At 43.6% G+C, this 17920-nt stretch overlaps 1 protein-coding gene across 3 annotated transcripts in view; it reads right to left on the minus strand.

Moving 5' to 3' along the window:
• The window catches only part of LRGUK (leucine rich repeats and guanylate kinase domain containing), a 72290-nt gene that overhangs the window by 14810 nt on the left and 39560 nt on the right, over positions 1 to 17920 (minus strand). For all 3 annotated transcript variants that reach the window (XM_025212353.1, XM_014523191.2, XM_006030682.3), the window contains 4 exons: positions 12661 to 12862; positions 11409 to 11522; positions 8272 to 8429; positions 4031 to 4119 (listed from right to left, as the gene is read on the minus strand). In XM_025212353.1, coding sequence (XP_025068138.1) covers positions 4031 to 4119; positions 8272 to 8429; positions 11409 to 11522; positions 12661 to 12862 — 563 coding nt within the window. The remainder of the gene's footprint in view (positions 1 to 4030; positions 4120 to 8271; positions 8430 to 11408; positions 11523 to 12660; positions 12863 to 17920) is intronic.

The raw sequence follows: 17920 nt of genomic DNA on the forward strand, positions 1-17920 counted from the left end.
GAGATGGCAGTGGTGTAGGCTGGAAAGCTTGATTAAGTTGCAGTTACAGACAGACAACACAGACGGTCTCGTGGAGGTTGCTAGGCTCCACGGTGCAGAGCTCCGGATGCTCTGGGTGAACGAGCCACCAAAATAGGAATCGTAAATACGTCTTATAAAAGTCGCGTTCGAAGACGGGAAGAGGTGGGCGGTGGATCAGGCCGCCACGCTCCTCTGGATCTCACACAGGGTTTCTATTACCCTGCCGTGTACCCAGAGTCCCCACGAGATGGATGTGGAGTCCTCTTCGGCTTGGGCGGAAATTGCTCAAGCCTTTTATACGGCTAACAGGCCAATTGCCAGCCGCCACGTGTGAATAATTTAGCACTAGCCAATCACGGGGAACGAATCTGCATACCAGTGGTGGGAACTCTTTTGCACCGTGCATTCCTCTTGCAACATGAGCAATGCACTCTGCAAAAGAAGCTGCAGAAAAGGCGGGAAACTGGTCCCTGCACCGGGGTTTCCTCTTCAACAGGAAACACTCCCGTGCAATGCTCTGCAACTTGACGGGGATAATTCTGGTGCCGAAGCAGACACACACAATCATGCCTTTTGGGTCATGACAAAAACATTAGTACTTTTTTGACATTTTTCTTTCTTTGTCTATTTGCAACCTTGGTTATGTCAACACAATTCCAGCAATAACGTTTCTCTCGGTAAACGCTGCTTCACTAACAGTAAAGGGAACAGATTTCTTTCTAGGTCTTACAAAACCAGGAATTCTCCTTTGCTTGGCAACAGAGGAATTGAACACACAGGATACCGTTTCTTATTGTTTAAATTAAACGATTGATAGGAACAATGGAAATGCGATTAAAATGAGGGTAGAGATCAAGGAAAATATTATAATTGGATTTGAAATATATGCAACTTAGTAACCAAGTAAAGAAGTGTTCAAAGAAAATAAAATGGGGGGAAAAAATACTGCAAGACCTGGAAACTTAACAGGAAGGAGCAAACAATTCTGCTGAAAAAGATCTGGGGGTGACAGTAAACAGGAGGTCTGACCTGGATTTGTAATGCAATACGATAGTACAAAAAGCCAGTGCAATTTCAGGCTGAGTATGCAAGGGCGATAAGACCCAGAGCATGGATAACTCTCGTTGCAGCTGCACTTGGAAGACTGCAGTCAATTCTGGCACCTAATTAACAGACTACATATAGCAAAATAATAACATTTACTAGGAGGCTATAGGGACAGGTTTATTAGGAAAGATAAAAAGAAATGAATCTATAAGCACTGGCTAATGCAAGGTGAGGGCATGGGAAAACTTTACATTTCTGACCTGTCTACAGAATTATTCTCCTGGATGGTGCAACTGGTATACGTTTGAGTTAATGGAATGAAACTGATGGAGATACCATCATTTCTTGCATACAACACCCTCCAGAATAAAATGTGCAACTTGTTTTTGAAAGGCAAAATGGATTTTAAAAGTTCTTTCCTTGTAGCAACGAATAATAGCAACAACTAGGGAGCCAAGTCTGCCCATTGTTCCACTCCCTGCAAGTCTTGTGCAGATTTTACCTTCACTTTTGTCTAGTTACTGGAAGAAACTGCTTTTACCATATTTTCTGCATATAATGCACATTGCAATTTCCAGCAACTGTTCGGGTGGGCGACGTTTGGGAAAAGTGTGCACCGTGCGTGAGAAAATAAGGTGATACAATTACACATCAAGATAATTTGCCTGAGATGGAGACATATCAGAGTATGGAAAAGCCTCTCTAAAGAGAAAGCTGTATCAGATTTAAGAACATTATGATTTAAGAACATTATGTTGACTACTGCACCACCCAGTCTATAAGAAAAAAAACCAAACAGGCACTAGCCGTTTGTGTGGACTAAATGACCTATGGGTCCCTTCCTTATATAATATTTATGATTTCAGGATTCATTTTCCATCTCTCAGAGTCTGCTGTTCTATAATGCTTATATTTATGGCATTGCCTGAGTTCACTCCCTGTATCACCGTGTGGAATGGGGTGTTGGCTCGCATCTAATTTTGTTTTTCCCCACTGAGTGAAGATGTCCCTCGAGGCCTGGTAACTGCAAATACTGATTGGGGGTGACAGGAGATTCTTTCCCCTGCTTGACAGCTCTGCCAAAACAAAGTCTGATTTTTAACTCCAAAATCAGATTCCTCAGGATGAGAGGCACCGTGAAATAAGGGGAGCAAACAGTGAGGAACTAAAACAGGTCTTAGATTAACTGTTCGCTCAGGTCTCTCTAGGATAAACAAAAAACCAAACCAGAAATGATCAGGCAGGCAACAAAATAAAAATATAATAAGTTGGTTTCAAACTTTTTTCTAGTATAATTGACCTCAAGTGGAACTGGGGTGGAAAACAAAATCCCTTCTTCCTTTTATCAAGGTACTAAAGGAACTTTTCTCAGGACACAGAACTGAATGATGCATCAGTATTAGCAACTTGGGTTTATTTACTTATTTTTTTTAAATCTCCAAAAGGCCATGAAATTTATAATCACAAGCTGTCAAGAGCCAAACATGATTCCTCCTGTTCCCACCCTGTCAAAATAAAAATGCCACATAGCTTAAAAATATACCCTGCTTTGAGTGGAAGGAAGACTACTAAACTGTCTGAAATGACGGCGGTAATGGTCTTAATATTAGCAGTTTTAGAACACATGAATAATGCAGTGACATTGAAAGAAGGAAAATTCAGGTCAAATATAAAAATATATATATATATTTTTTGCAGTAGATACATCAGAGTTGTCTATGGCAAGCAGTGACGGATGCACCATGCTTCGAGATTTTTTCATCTAGTAGATTCCAAAGGATTAGCTAAGGAGGGCTTGAGATGGATGCCTCAGTTGTTCTTTAGTCTCCGCTTTCTTTAAAAATCAATGATTTTCTAGCCATTACAGCCACAAGCAAATTACCATACCTGATGCCTGTGTCTGCAGTGAGCCTTCACCAATGGTGAAGCCTCGCCTGGAGTGCTGTGCGTGAGTCGTACACTTCAAGAAAGATGTGGACAGATTGGAAACAGTCCAGCAGAGTGCCATAAATGATTAGAGGCCTGGGAAACATGACTTTTGAGGAAAGGCTGAAAGAATTAGGGTTTTTTTTAGTTTGGAGAAGAGAAATTTGAAGGAGGATTTTATAAGTCTTCCAATACCTGAAGGCCTATTATAAAGAGGTTGGAGATGGACTTTTCTTTGTGGCTATAAGGGACAGGACTAGGAGCAATGGCCTCCAAATGCAGCAGAGAACATTTAGGTTGGAGATTAGGAGGAATTTTCTGACTATGAAGGTGATCAAGCATTGGAATAGGCTGCTTAGAGAAAATGTGAAATCCTCAACCCTGGAAATTTCCAAAAGCAGGTTAGACAGACACTTGGTTGTGATGGTTTAAGTCAGGGATGATCCTACCTTCAGCAGGGGGCTGGACTAGATAAACTCATGTGGTCGCTTCCAGCCCTACTCTGTAGGGCTTTTAATAGGGCATGTAGGTTGTAGGTTTGTAATGGTTGGCTTGCCAGCAGGTAGAAGCTAAACTGGTTTCATTTTCCCAGGAAGAAAGGTAGTGGAGCTCAGCTTTCAGAAGCTTGTGAAACTGCTTTAAACCTAAGATATCCACTGGAAAATATGCTGTAGGAAATCATCCTCTTCTGACAAGGACATGACCTCACTGACCTTTTTCACCGACTCAAGGTTCCCCATCTTGGGGCCGCTTCGTGCCCGTTCATAAATCCACAACATGTTACTTGTTAGCTGCCTACTCTCATATGTTTTAATTAATTTGGGAAGACTGCAGCTCCCCTGTCAGAAGGCTAACTGTCTTCTTGTGAATGATATAATTGTAGGATTAGATTTAAATGCCTCAGGGAGAAGAATTATCTGTGGGACTTTGTGACGATTTCTAACCATTCATCCTTAGGCTGCAATGGCAAAGAAGTCAAAGGTGAGGATTCACCTCTTCAGCTAGAGTACTTCTTTGAAGTAACTTCCAATGTTACCTTTGAAACAGCTGGGCGTATGCGCCGGGAGCCTTTCCGTTCAGAGCCCGATGTGCTGCTTCACGTCGCCGTTGCAGAGAAGCTTCTTCCTGAACAAGAAATGTAATCAACTGTAACTTAAACATAGGTGGTTGTCACTATATGCAGCATAAAATAAGTGGCTGTGCCATTCCTCTCCCCAGCGAAAACTCTAGTGTAGAGGCTTATCTATGCTGGGAAACAGATGTGTGTTATGACATGGTGTAGTTAATGAGGGGTTAAATATAGCTCAGCTTTCAGTCTGGAGCTACATCTCATTTTAACTGTCCTTGTTTACTATGACACTGATTCTGTATGATGTCTGAGCTGAACGGTGATAGCAAAGAGCCAGCTATGACTCCCTAATTTTGGGCTGCTCATACAAATTAGAGGTGGAAAAAAACAGCTAAGATGTACACTGCTATCCTAAGACTCCTCACAAATGATTGAGCAAAGCAGAGCTGAACTGTGTCCCACCCCAAAACACTTCCTTTAACTTCTTATGCCCCAGGTAGGGAAGTGATGGGTGAAGAAGGTAACAAGTCCAGGTCTCCCAACTCTATGTCAGGAGATGTCAGCTCAAGTTTCTGTTTCCGTAAGCTTACCCTTGGCCCACCGGGTTTGTCTGCCCTGGGAAAATGCATCGTGCTGTATAACTTTTTAAAATATAGACTGGACATCAGGAAAAACTTCTTTACCGTCCGAGTCTCTACAGGCTGGAATAGACTCCCCCCCAGAAGTGGTGCAAGCACCTACTCTGACATGTTCACATTGCATTTGGATGCTTAACTTGCTGGGGTCATCTGACCCCAGCTGATGTCCTGCCCCCTGGGCAGGGGGCTGAACCCGATGATCTTGCGAGGTCCCATCCAGTCCTAATGTCTATGAAATCTATATGTCTTTCTTCAGAAGAAATGCTCTTCTGGGACTCTCCAGCCAGTTAAGGACACCTTTCACACCTGGGCCTCAGCAGATCAAATCATCTGGGTCCTGAGTATTTAATAAAGTGATACAGCACAGTGCATTTTTCCAGTGCAGACAAACCCGGTGGGCAACCATAAGCGTACAAAACCAGGCAAACCAAAAGCTCATTGCATCATGATATTACCACATAGCAAAGTCTGTTTAAATTAAATTGGACAGCCAGAAAAACGTCTTTACCGTTAGAAAAGTGAGGCAGTGGAATAGACGCCCAGGGAAGCTGTGGACTTTCCATCACTGGAGGTGTTCAGGAAGAGGTTGGACAACCACTGGTGGGGGATGATCTAGGTGGAGCGATGCCGTCGTTCTGTTATGGGTATTTCCCATGGGCTTTGCTGGTTGCTGTGTAGAACTGGGAGGCAATTCTGCTCCCCCCAATCCCTCTGCTGGTGCATGTGGCAGGGGGCGGTTTAAGCCTTCCTCAGAGGCATTAAGTGTTGGATGCAGCCAAATCTTAGGATTTTTACTGGGGTGTGGCAATGCTCCTGCTAGGACTTGGAGGCGCCTGGCTAGACAGTCCTTTCCTCCACTCAGAGTCAGACAAAATTGCCACATTTGGGGTCAGGAAGGAATTTTACCCCATGATCAGACTGGTATGGACATGGGGGTTTAGACTGGTATGGACATGGGGGTTTTTACCTTCCTCTATAGTGGGGGGCATGGCCCTCTACTTGGGATCTCTTAAGCAAATTTCAACAACCTTGACAGAAGCAGGACATTGGCTACTATGCTCCCCCTGCTTTACTTGGGACAGGTTAGGGTGTTATGTCTTGTGTTGTGTCTGGGTTGACCGAGTAGTTTTGCTAAGAGGTTCAATAATGGATTTGTATAGGGTGGTTTGGATAGGGACGATCTTGCCTCAAGCAGGGGGCTGGACTAGATGACCTCTGGAGGTCCCTTCCAGCCCGACTTCTCTAGGCTTCTCTACAATACGTCTTTGTTTGGTGCGATTCTGGTATCACAGGACCTGGACCCATAATAATTTGGTGGTCCTGCGTAACTTCACCACGTGACAAACCAGCACTGCAGATGGTAGAAAATGAACAGCAAAACCAACACAACTCAGGCTACATTGCTGAAGCTATCCACCACCTGGCTCTTGGTGAATACCCTACTGTGGCTACTCCTGCAGCATAAAGCCTCTATTTTGTAAAGATGCAATTCTGCCTGGTTGTTGTGTGGAGTATGTATCGACTTACCACTGCCTTGCACCTAGTGTAGTTAATTATGCCCACAAAAAACTAAAGCAATGCTCCTTATTCCTGCTCTAAGGTCTCTTGACTAGCAGGACTTGCCACTGATTGTCAATGCCAGTCATGTTATGCTCTCTTTTTGCCTTTCCACACTGTGGAAAGCAGCTGTGGCAGCAATGCCTCGCACTTTTAGCAGCCAAAAGTGCAGGACTTATTTCTACTCCCAAATGCAACAACTTGAGAGAGAACATTATTTCAAAATCATATAGAGATTTATACCCTTAATATTAAAAATGATCAGAGATGCGTTTGTGCTTCACCTTGAAGTATTTATAGATTGACACTCCAGCTGGTGCCCCAGGACTTCATCATACACATGAAAAAATATGTTGGGCACTTAGGGTAGTAAATAACCAAAAAGACATTAGACAAGGAAAGAGACATCAGACAAGGAAACTAATATTGAAGAGAGCCTTTCAACCACCGAGTAACTTGAGACCAGGTTAAATTATAGCCACTTTCATTGTAAAACACTTTTTCTCTGGTTTGACAAAACGTAAACTGTCAAAAAAAAGATGAAGTAAAGAGAAAAGAAAATAAATCGCTGTGATATGGGGGATGGCAGAGAGCCCCTGAGGTGAGAGAAACACTGGCTTCTCCCTCACCTCAAGGTAAGATACGTTTTGGTGAAAAAAACTCTAAAAAGAATGACATCCTTGACACTTAGTTAATTGTACGTGGCTGGAGAGGAAGGAGTGTGTTTTTGAAGATGGAGGGCTCCCTATCCATGTAGTGCATTTTACAGTTGCACCTTTCTTACTGCTAAACCTTTAAGCTTTGATACCCATGTGGTTTTCTGCTTCTCAGCTCCATCCTGAGATGGAGGCAGAGGCAGGTGGCTATAAATACAGAGGTAGTGACAACATTGTACAGCAAGCCATGCCTGCCCAGCCATCATTCATCATTATGACATCATAACCGAATGGAACATCTTTTAAAGCTTCTATTCTTTTTTTTATTCTCCCTTGCCATTATCATTAAACCGGAGCATTAGACATATCTGCTTCCTAACACCAACCCCATCACGGTCTGCAGGAAGAACAAATGAATATCTGCTTTTGGAGAACAAACTAAAAAAAAAAAGACAGAGCCACAGTTGCACAAGACTATTTGGAGTTGAAGGATGTTGGTGAATGTACAGATTGAAAAGCAGGAGGGGGGGGACCCCAACAGTAGCAGAGAAATGTGTCTAGATGTAATCCTGAAATGAATCAGCATCAGTTCCCAACCACCGCAGTTGAAGTGCGTTGCCACTTCCTTTCCTTTCCTTTCTTGTCTCCTTGTGACAAGGTAGTTAGCAGAATTTGCAGATTCGTTGGAATATGACAGGGCCGCGCTGCGAGGGCTTCTGCTATGGCCTGTTTTGCCACTGACTTTAATGGAAGGAGGATCCCACTCATAAGTAGCTCCTGATAAGCCGTGTTTATCGGACAGATTATGCCCAACAGCAGCACCCTCCAGCAAGCTGTGCCGCTGTGCGTGGGCTGCCTCCTGAACCAGAAGCAGCACAGCCATGTCTGTCCAGCACTGGCTGGGCTACCTGGCCGTGTCACTTGGCAGTAGTGATTAGTCCAGCCAGTGCCACACAGACACAACTGCACTATTTCTGGGTAAGAAGCAGTGTGGTGTCTTTGAGGGACCTGCTGCCAGACATGGTAAGTTTGTCATGCAGGCAGCTCCTTTGCCCCTCATTGAAACTCATCCATTTTTTAAGCTGAAAAAGATGATTCCTGTTCATTCTTGCAAGAGCACAGGCTGTCTGACTCAGTCAGGCCATCTGCTCCCTACCCCATTCATTTCTTTCAGCTGATAGTGCTCAGCCCATTTTCTTTAACATGCCTTTGTTATCTTGATTCTGGACAACTTGCTGCTGGAAAAATATTGACAAAGGAGTTGAGGAACGGCAATAAAAATGATCTGGGAGGAAGCGTGCCAATTTGGTCTATAGCTTAGTGCTTGATAATGCATAGGTTGGCATTTTTCCCTTACCACTGGCGTTTTCTGTGTGGAGAGGTGAGCTGAGATCCTAACAGCATAGTTTCTGGCTGAGGAGCTCAAGAATTCACCCGGGGCAGAAGGATGGGCTAGTCTAGTAGTTTCTCCACCAGTTGGTGTTCGGTGATCTCCAGTGGACGGTGTTCTAGCACCTAGCAGGGAACAGGTATTATCATGCACACATAAGAGCCCTTCCCATAGCTATTATCTTGCACAAATAAGACCCCTTCCCATAAACACCATTTACCACAAGCTGGAAGTCACAGCTGCTATCGGAGCTGTGCTAGGTTTTTCTTTCAGAATGAAAATCTAAATGATAAAAATGTGAGAGGTGAGTATTTTTTTGTAGCTGCTCTCTCTTATTGGACCAACTGTACAGTTGGAAGGGACACAGACAAGCTTTTGGGTACCACATACCCTTCCTCGTCTCTCTGAGAAAAAAAGCGAATGCAGCATCAGCTATATAGCAGACAGAACAAAGGCCTGTGAAAAACCTCACATGTAAACGGAAGCAGGATATAAGAGACATTATCAGGTCGCTAACAGACAAGAGAAATGCGGTAGAAAGGATAACCTAACAATTGGAAGAGCAGCCATTCGAGAAGGATGTTATCACTTGTGGAGTGCAAAGAAATAAGCAGAGATCAGGTAAATTATAATGGACCATGGAGTCAAAGTCTGTGTTAAGTCTCTGGGTTTTTTTGTATCCAGTAAGCTAATGATTTTTTGTTCCCCATCTTTTGAAGTTGCTCTGAATATTTCTCTTGAGCATGAGGACTGTAAGGTCAGAAAAGGGGTATTTTTTCTGTGAAAAATGTTCATCTACCTGCATTCTAGTTTCTGTCCTTCGCCTTTTTTCTGAGATCATTCTTTCCAATCTAATGTGATCATTAGGTTGAGTAATAAATAGGATGCATGTGTGTTACTTTGTTCAGGTACTCAGCTATTGAATACTGCTACCATTAAATTATTTAGACTATTGTAACACCTTACATTTGATAAAATCCAGTGGGGAATTAGGAGGTAGTGCTTTTGCTCCTGCAAATAGAGTCTGCACCTGAATTTTTGTGCAGCACTAGTCAGTGATGAGGACGAATCTGAGTGTTTGCACCTTCTCCTGGTCTGCAGGTTGTCAAGATCAGGGAGGTTGAGACTCGGCCTAGCCCAAAAGTTATCTGCAAATAACAACTTAGACTACAAAGACAGCTCTTACGAATAGTTATATTAAGGAAGCAGGCAGAAAGCCCAACCAGAAGAAGGACCCCAATCTGCAAGGTGCTATAGAGAAAGACAGATCTCTGAAAGAACTTACAATGTAAAAGACAAGTAACACTTGACAGGTGGAGGAAAGGGAGGCAAAAATATGCAATCTTCAACATATTCAAATTTTGAATAGGTACCTGCCTCAAATGCCCCTTGGGCCACGGGTATGTGAACAGTATATTCCAGGAAAACAATGAAGAAAAAAAGGTCCGATCACATGATGCAACTCTTAACTGAATGTAAGCGACTGCCCCATGACATTTTACTCCTGGGATGTGGTAGATTCTTCCCAGGACAGCTGTTCATTTGTGTGCTGCTGCCTTGAAGCAACCACCTCTAGGCTTTTGCTTTGAGGTTTCCAGTATTGAGGCAACTCCTTCAGATAAGTATAGCATCACCCTAGCCACGATATGCCACCAGTTTGTAGATGCTACAATGTTTAATGATGAGAAGTGAAGAGGTGAAAGTTAAGCCTCTTAGGACGCTATTCCAGGTGCTGCATATCATTCACTTTGAGACACCGAGCCTCATTCTCAGAGATGCTGAATACTTATGATTCTCCCTCAATTTCCCTGAGAGTTATGGGTGCTCAGCATCGCAGATAACCCCAACATTTTACATTACTCTCCATCTCCCTATCTATAAAATGTGGATAGTAATATGTACTTCACAGAAGTCTTGCATGACTTAATTAACAGTTGTAAAACACAGAGAACCTGGGATGAAAGCTGCTATGCAAGTGCAAGGCATTAACATCAGTTTATAATAATGCATTATATTTCTTCTATAAAAAGTTTTTAAAAAGAGGAGCTTATCTATTTTCTCCCAGTGTCTTTACTCTCTACGTGAACAAAAAGATCTTGCACAGCAGTTCATTAAAAAAAGAATTAACAGCCTATCATAATATCACACAACCAATCTTCCCCTGCTACTATCTTACTCAAAATGTCCATATTAAAGTCAACCTTGAGGCAAGTTTTTTAAAATAAATTATTTCACGCAGTCCATAAGATGAGAGACACTCTCTGGAAATAGGATAGTTAAATTTATTTAAACACCTATAAATGAAGCTCTAAATGAATTTAATGGCATGTAGTAAATTTGAAAGTTACTTTATAGATAGCAGAACTGCCAAAACCCAGGCTAATGAAGTTTCTGGAGCCAGCAATGAACCACATAATTGACAGAACTCCAAAATGGTACGGAATATTAAGGTAGTCCCTAGAAGGAACTTCAGATGCTTTATATCAGAAACTGAAGCCTAGAAGAAGATTCAAGAAATCAAAAACAAATGGTGGGAAGAGAAGGGGGAAAGAAATCCAACAATTTGCTGACATTCATGACATGTGGAGCTTCTCAGGTCCCTTCCGACCCTAACATGTATGAATCTATAACCTGACTCTTCATCAGGTTAAACAGGGTACTCCTCCCAAGCGTCATTCTCCTGAGTGATCTCCCACAAAAAGCAACCAGAAAGAGGACCGTCATGGATTTGGGCAAAGTTTTGCTGGCACAGCCATCAGCAAGTGGATGCGATCTTTTCACACCTCTAGCCAATGCAGTTCCACCAGAAAAATCAATGCCATGGGTGCAGTCATGCTGACAGAAAAGGCTTCTACCGACTAGCTTCTTTCATTTGGGGAAGCAGTGTAACAAAGGAAGGACAAACCCCACTTCTGTGGCCATATGGCATATCTCCACTACGGGGTTCCGCTGAGGTTCGTAACCCCAGAAAAAGGGCAGCCAAGGAACCATGTAAAGCTTCAGACTAGCAATCCTAATGCTTCTTCTCTCCCAGACGGAGCCCTCCCCAGCCATTATTAACTCTAGAAATGAACGGGTCAGCTCTGAAACTTCACGTACTGTACCTCTTATGGGTTTGCTGTCCAAGTACAGATTGCCATCAGAGAATGAAGGTTGCTCCAAACCTAGATACTCCTTTATAATGAGGCTCAGTTTTGTGTATGCCTCATCAAGATCATCTGCAAAAAAGTAAATGAATAAATAAATTAGCATTTCAAGGAGGGAAGAAAAGGATACCTAAGAGGATAACCATTGTGCACCCTCTAAAGTTACAGAATCAGAGAGGCCATTTGGAGCCTAGCCTGTGCCGTACGTTCTCTAATAAACATATCTCCAAAAATCTTGTCCCCATGTGACAAGACTTCCCTTACTTCTCCTGGGAGACTAAACTACAGCCAAACATACCTGTGAATAAAAGCCTTTCCCAAAATTCAGCCTGTAGTCTAAATTCTTATATTCTTCCTAAATGCTCCCCTTCTCAAACTTTATTTCTTAGGAATTACACTAAGAAGTAAGCTCCATGTATCCTTGACAATAATTAAAAATAAACACTAACATTTAACAAGACCATCCGTTTAATCTAAACCTCTAAACCTCCCCAAACAATGGCCATGCAAAAAAGTAATCTAGAAAAAAATCTCTGTCCTAAAGCCCTTCCTCATAATTTTCCCTCACTCCCTAAACATCCTAGAGAAAACATCGGCATCACAGAATGCCCTGGAGATGAGCAGATTCAATTATTTTACACCAAGACACTAAGCAAGTTATGAAGCAGAAGAACCATCACAAAGAATATCTTTGCAGCAGCATCCTTGCCTCATCTGTACCTGTTGACCTCAAACGGTACCAGTATGAAATAAGGATAAAGAGCTGACACTTTCAGAGCCTATCAGGCAAAAAAAACCCACCCACTGCTCTCAGCTAAGTTCAGAAACCAATACAGAAGTTAGGGCAAAACATGGAATAGCAACATCATAGCCTCAGATGGCACATTATTTAGTTTAGCTACTGTACTGCTGATTTCTGCACCAGGTTCAGTGTCTGGATGGATTTAGGATGTAGTTACCGCACAGTACAGTTAATACTGAGGTGACAAAGAGAGGGACCTGCAACTCTTTTTGACCCCAGGATAAAAAGTAGCTGAGTTGCTGTGTTTAGCTTTGGTGTATTCAATCCTGCTGCGCTTAACAACAATTTTCCTCCTCTTTTTTTTTTTTTGCTTCACAGACAGCTTTGTCTGCCAGGCAGTTTTATTGCTTCCATTGTCCTCACGCTGGGATGGCAATCAGATTTGTGGCACAGGGCAACCGGACTCACCCGTGTCAATTATTGCATCAAAATATCCTGGAGAATCCTGATTTATTTTGATATACATGTCCACTCTGGTGATGGCCTCCTCAATCTCTGGCCGGCTGAATATCCCCTTCCTCCGCAGATGTCCCTCGTATCTCTCTTTATTCATTGGTACAAGCAGGATATATCGTGGCTGAAAGTAGGAATTTTTCAAGCTTCGCACAGCCTTAAAGAACAAAAAGAAAGCACTTGCTGTTTTACTTCTAAAACTTGGTGCCTATCAGTGCTGGGTTCATGTTGTCCCTGTCTTTATAACAAACCTTCACTTACAGTAAGGTTGGAAAGGTATTCCACAATTTTAAAGAGATGGGACCAAGTTTGTCTCTTTTGTAAGGTATCCAGGTTGTAGCCATACTGGTCACCACCAAAAGAAACTCCTGCCCAGAAGACCTTTGCATCTTTCCACTCTTCTGTGAAATACGAAACATCATAACCTGGAGGAAATACACTTCTACATCCTGCTTGCCACCAGACAACTTCGAGGTAAAAAGACTTTGTCAACCTTTTTCTGGGCCTAACCTGGGCAAAATGAACTATTCCAAACAGGAGACCTTCAGCTCTCTTGTGAAATATGAATTTTCATTTCTACTTAGGAGAATTTTTACAATCTCTGCTCTCTCCTATGCCTGAGGAAGGGAGAGTGTATCCAAAAGCTTGCATATAAATAAAATAATTTGCTTGCAAATATCTAGTTGGTCTAATAAAAGACATCACACCTCTTCCACGAGTTTTGATCTGTTCTCTAAAGCACTTTAAGATCTACTGATGAAAACTGCTACCTAACAGCTAGGGACTGCAGAAGCATCATGAGTTCATGGGTCAGAGTCGGGGGGTGCAAGGGTACGCTGACCACTGTAGACCAGAGGAAGGAAGGGACATGGGGGGGTGAGGAAAAGGGAAGGCTTACCTTCCTGGGCTACTGCTGCCACTGCTGTAGCATCAGCTCCACATCAGTGGCAGCAGCCATGTGGCATGGCCAGGCTCCCTGAGAGCGGACCCTGGTGCCCCGCTCCACATATATTTGGTGCAGGGCTCTACCTGCTCTGACAAAGACTGGAGAGGGGTGGAGGAGGACCATTCCACTTGCTCCACTTGTCCCCCACACCCAGGTACACTGCTTGGTGTGGCACTGCCCTGCCCAACTCCTACGGCAGAGCGGGAATGGGGGTCCGAGTGCCCCTTGCAGTCATCGCCAGGGCAGGTGCTCTGCTTGCCTTGCCATAGCTATACTACTGAGATATTGTTATAATGGTTATCATTACATGAGTACGACTCTCAGGGAAGCCTCCTGGTCCAACTCAGTAGTCATTTAAAGCAGAGCCATGCAACCTTTGAGGGGCCAGGGCTGCAGGCCCCCAAGGCACACATTGCACCGGGCTGCCCACCCCACAGGCCGCATGTTGTGTGGGCCTCAAGGCCCTGCGGCTGCATCACGTGGGCCCCACTGTGCTGCATGGACATGACAACCCATTTGATTGCTATGCAGTCTGCAACACCTGCTGCACCACACTAGTGCCTCTGTGCCACGCAGGGTCCCCAGGTACCCCACAGTCCCCAGCTATGGGCTCCCTCAGCCCTGCAGGCCACACTGGTCCACCCCCAGGGCAGAAGCTGGAGGAGGAAGGGTGAGTCAAGGATCTCCATCAGTAGCAGAGAGGAGAGCAAAGGAGGAAGTGGCACCTGGACTGGGAGCACCAGGGCTAGAAGTTAATCCCTCAGGGGTCGCATGCACCTGCAGGCTGCCACTTACACGGCCCTGGTTTACATCACCACTTATTCTGGCCCTCGGATTTCTACCAAGAATAAGATCAGAGCTTTCTTCTCAATCAGGATGGTTTTTTAACTGATGCCAAGCGGCACAACTCAGTGCTTAGAGGGTGAACCTTCACTAAGCCAGTCCTCTTTGAGGTCACATATCTGAACAGTATAAAACAGCCTGCAACATTTTTAGAGGATCCTGAAGAATCCAGCAAACATCCAATTACAGATGTGCTTTGGGTCAAATTCTGCACACGGGACTGCAGGCTGCAGCCCCCCTGCTCCAGGTTTCATGTGGGCTGCTCCCTCTAGGCTGCCCAACACAACCTTTGGGTTTATACTAGCAATCACTAGAGCGAATGTCCGATCCTCCAAACTACCTACATTGACCAGTTCACCAGTCAAATCACCCATCTCTTGGGTGGCATATGAGAATGGCTAAATTACATCTGGAAAAGAAGCGAGAAAGGAACCAAAGGGAAATATGGGAGGCATTTAGGGAAACAGAACATAATTACCCAAGTGGAATTCAGACAGAATGCTAAAAAGTAACTCCCTTACCCCCAAAATGTTGAGGTGCTCTTCAGTTACAACCCAGATATATAAAACAAGCATGGCTGCAGGGGAGAGGGGCATGGAAACAGATACAATAGAAACAGCAATTTAAAAATTAGGATCATTTCAGACCATCTGAAACCAGGAAGCAGTTTGGTCCCTGTTTGTCGAGTGAAGGGATTAGTAGCAAGTTACTTACAATTCTCTCCTTATTAAAATGTAAGTTACAGGTAGAACAGATGGCACTTTTATTTAATAATAATTATGATAAAGCACCAGCTCAATGGCTGCCTTACATGGGTTGCTGCAAAGCAGTTTTATAATACAAGAAGATGAGATTTAACTCATGAGAAAAGCAATAAGTAGTGGAGCAAAGCAAACTCCTACACTCAATTTGGTGGCAACTTCCCTGTTTATCTCTTTGTCCATCCTGGATGTAAAAGAAATAACTTTGAACACCATATCCAATCAATTCCAGCATTGCAGGAGCATTGTACGCATCAACTAGCAGAGCCCTATTGATTTTGGTGACCAGTGGAAGAGGGGGAAAGGGAATCAAAGGGTTCTGAACGTTTAGCCAGAGCCCCTGGCCCCCAGTTAATACTCCCATTAATTTTTACCAAGTCTGAATGTACATGTCCACACCAAAGGACATGGAAAGGTTGCAATGAGGCACAAAACCCCCACTCTATGCATGATGCACCCAAAAAGGGTGCAACACAGCTGCCCTTAATAAATACTGGGCATACAACCATAAGCATGCCCAAAGCAGACAGCTCTTTCCACACGCTGCTCTAAGGAAAGTTATGTTGGGCTGCAGGGCACTCCAAGCAGGTCTTCCCTAACATGGTCCTTTGACAGGACAGAAATGCCCTGTCTACAGATTAAACCACCCCCCCCCCCCCAAAACAGCTGACAGCTGCCATAGATACCTTCCAGCATAATATCCACTGCTCCATCTCAGCTCTAAAAAGGTGAAACACCCTAAATGTCTTACCTCCCAGACAGAGAGAACTGCTACATTTACTCGATTTTAAGATTATTTTGAATTTAAGATGACCCCGCACAATAATTAGATTCTAGACATGGAAAATTATAGCAAATTTATAATTTTCCATATCTAGAATCTAATTATTGGTGGGTCATCTTAAATGCGTCTCCGCACTGCTGCAGCTGGAAAACAGCAGCAGGGAGGCAGGCAATAGGAAAAGCAGAAGCAAGGGGGCAGGCGAGGTGGGGGGAAGAAGAGGTTGGGGTAAAGAGTAAAGAAAGCAGGGTTGAGGAGGAGAAGAAAGCAGGGGCAGGCGCAGGGGAAAGCTGAGGCTGGGGAAAAGCAGAGCGGCTGATGCTGTCCCTGCCCCGGCTGGGCTTCCTGCACAACTGTTTCTCCCAGCTCCCAGTTATGATACCCTATTCTAAGATGAGGCTTTGTTTTCCCCATGATGATCGGGGGGAAAACCCTTGATTTAGAATTGAGTAAATATGGTAACTTAACAAAACACAAATCATCTTAGCCATTACTCTATCTGCATCTGTCCCTAAAAGAGAGGGAAAGCAAGAATTGTGGGGGGAATGGAGAGATGGAAGGAGCCTTTGGTGTATACAAACTTGTCTCATATAAAAAATGTGGTATCATTGAAATGAGGGGTGGGCAAGTGGACCATGGTGGGACTAACTGGGTCAGAAACTGAAGATGCATCTGAAATGCAAACCATAAATTGCATTTCAGATGCAAAACATAAATTGCTTGCCTACTTTGCATCTGCAGCACCTACAACTATATGTGCAAACTGTGCGACTACAGACACCAGCAGCCAAGGGGAGAAGGGGGAGGACTGAAAAGTCCAAACCTGATCCCAGTTCCTGAAAAAATCAGGTCAGTTGGTGCTCAGCAATCCTGCCCTGACTCCTCCTTTCAATGTGTTGAACACATTCACTTGTAAGGTAGGTGCTCTGGTCCTTGATGTGCTAGAGGATCTTTCTGGGTCAAGTTCTCTTCTCTTTGCCTTGGGGTTGTCCAAAAAGGGGGATCTTGTTATCCACCATTCTCAGAACATGGACAATGTACGTCCACCTTCTTGCCTGTACCTTTTGTGCAGCCGTTGATAACTGTATGTGCTCCAAGGTTTCCACATTCTTTATTGGAGCAAGGTAATATCTTTATTGGAGCAAGGTAATAGCTAATATCTGGGCAAGGTATCCACACAGAAAGCTTATCAACTTTCCTTGGAAAGACCTGCAGTTTTTCTATGACTCTGATCCATACAGGGGTATGCCTAGGACACTGCTACTTAAGATTCACATCTTACTGCTGATGGTGTTAGATGTCCTTTGACAATATTTCTCCTATGTACCAGAATGCAATGCAACTTCCCTGACTAGACATTTATTTACTACAAAGGGACCAGTAAACTTGTATAAAGTTAGCAGTAGGAAATGTGCTCTAGATTAAAGGGAATTAAATGGCTCTGAATGTTTAGCATTGGCTCATTGGCTATGATTAAAAATTTCTCTTAGTAGTGTTAAATTACTTTGTTATAGGCTTACCAGAACATAATGGACTAGAATATTTTCTGGATATGTCTATCTGGTGCGAGGAGCACTGGGCTGAGATGCACACTAGCTCCCAAACTGAACGTAGTGTAACCAGGTTAGTATAGTGCTGCAAACATGCCAATAAGTTCTGCCTTGCAGAGGGATACCTGAGGGTGTATAAGTCATTGCTGTATTTTTGTCGCCGAAATCCATAGCAATTTAGACTGCTCCATAATTATTACACAATTATAGAAGTCTGGCACTAGAGAGGTTTCTTAACTGGCTGCCCATGATACTCTTGTCACTAATACTCAGTCTGTCCCCCATACCTATGGGATCTCTTTTTTAGTAAATATAATTCCATGGAGCTCTTACT

Source organism: Alligator sinensis, unplaced genomic scaffold (assembly GCF_000455745.1).
Source record: "Alligator sinensis unplaced genomic scaffold, ASM45574v1 scaffold64_1, whole genome shotgun sequence".
NCBI lineage: Eukaryota > Metazoa > Chordata > Crocodylia > Alligatoridae > Alligator > Alligator sinensis.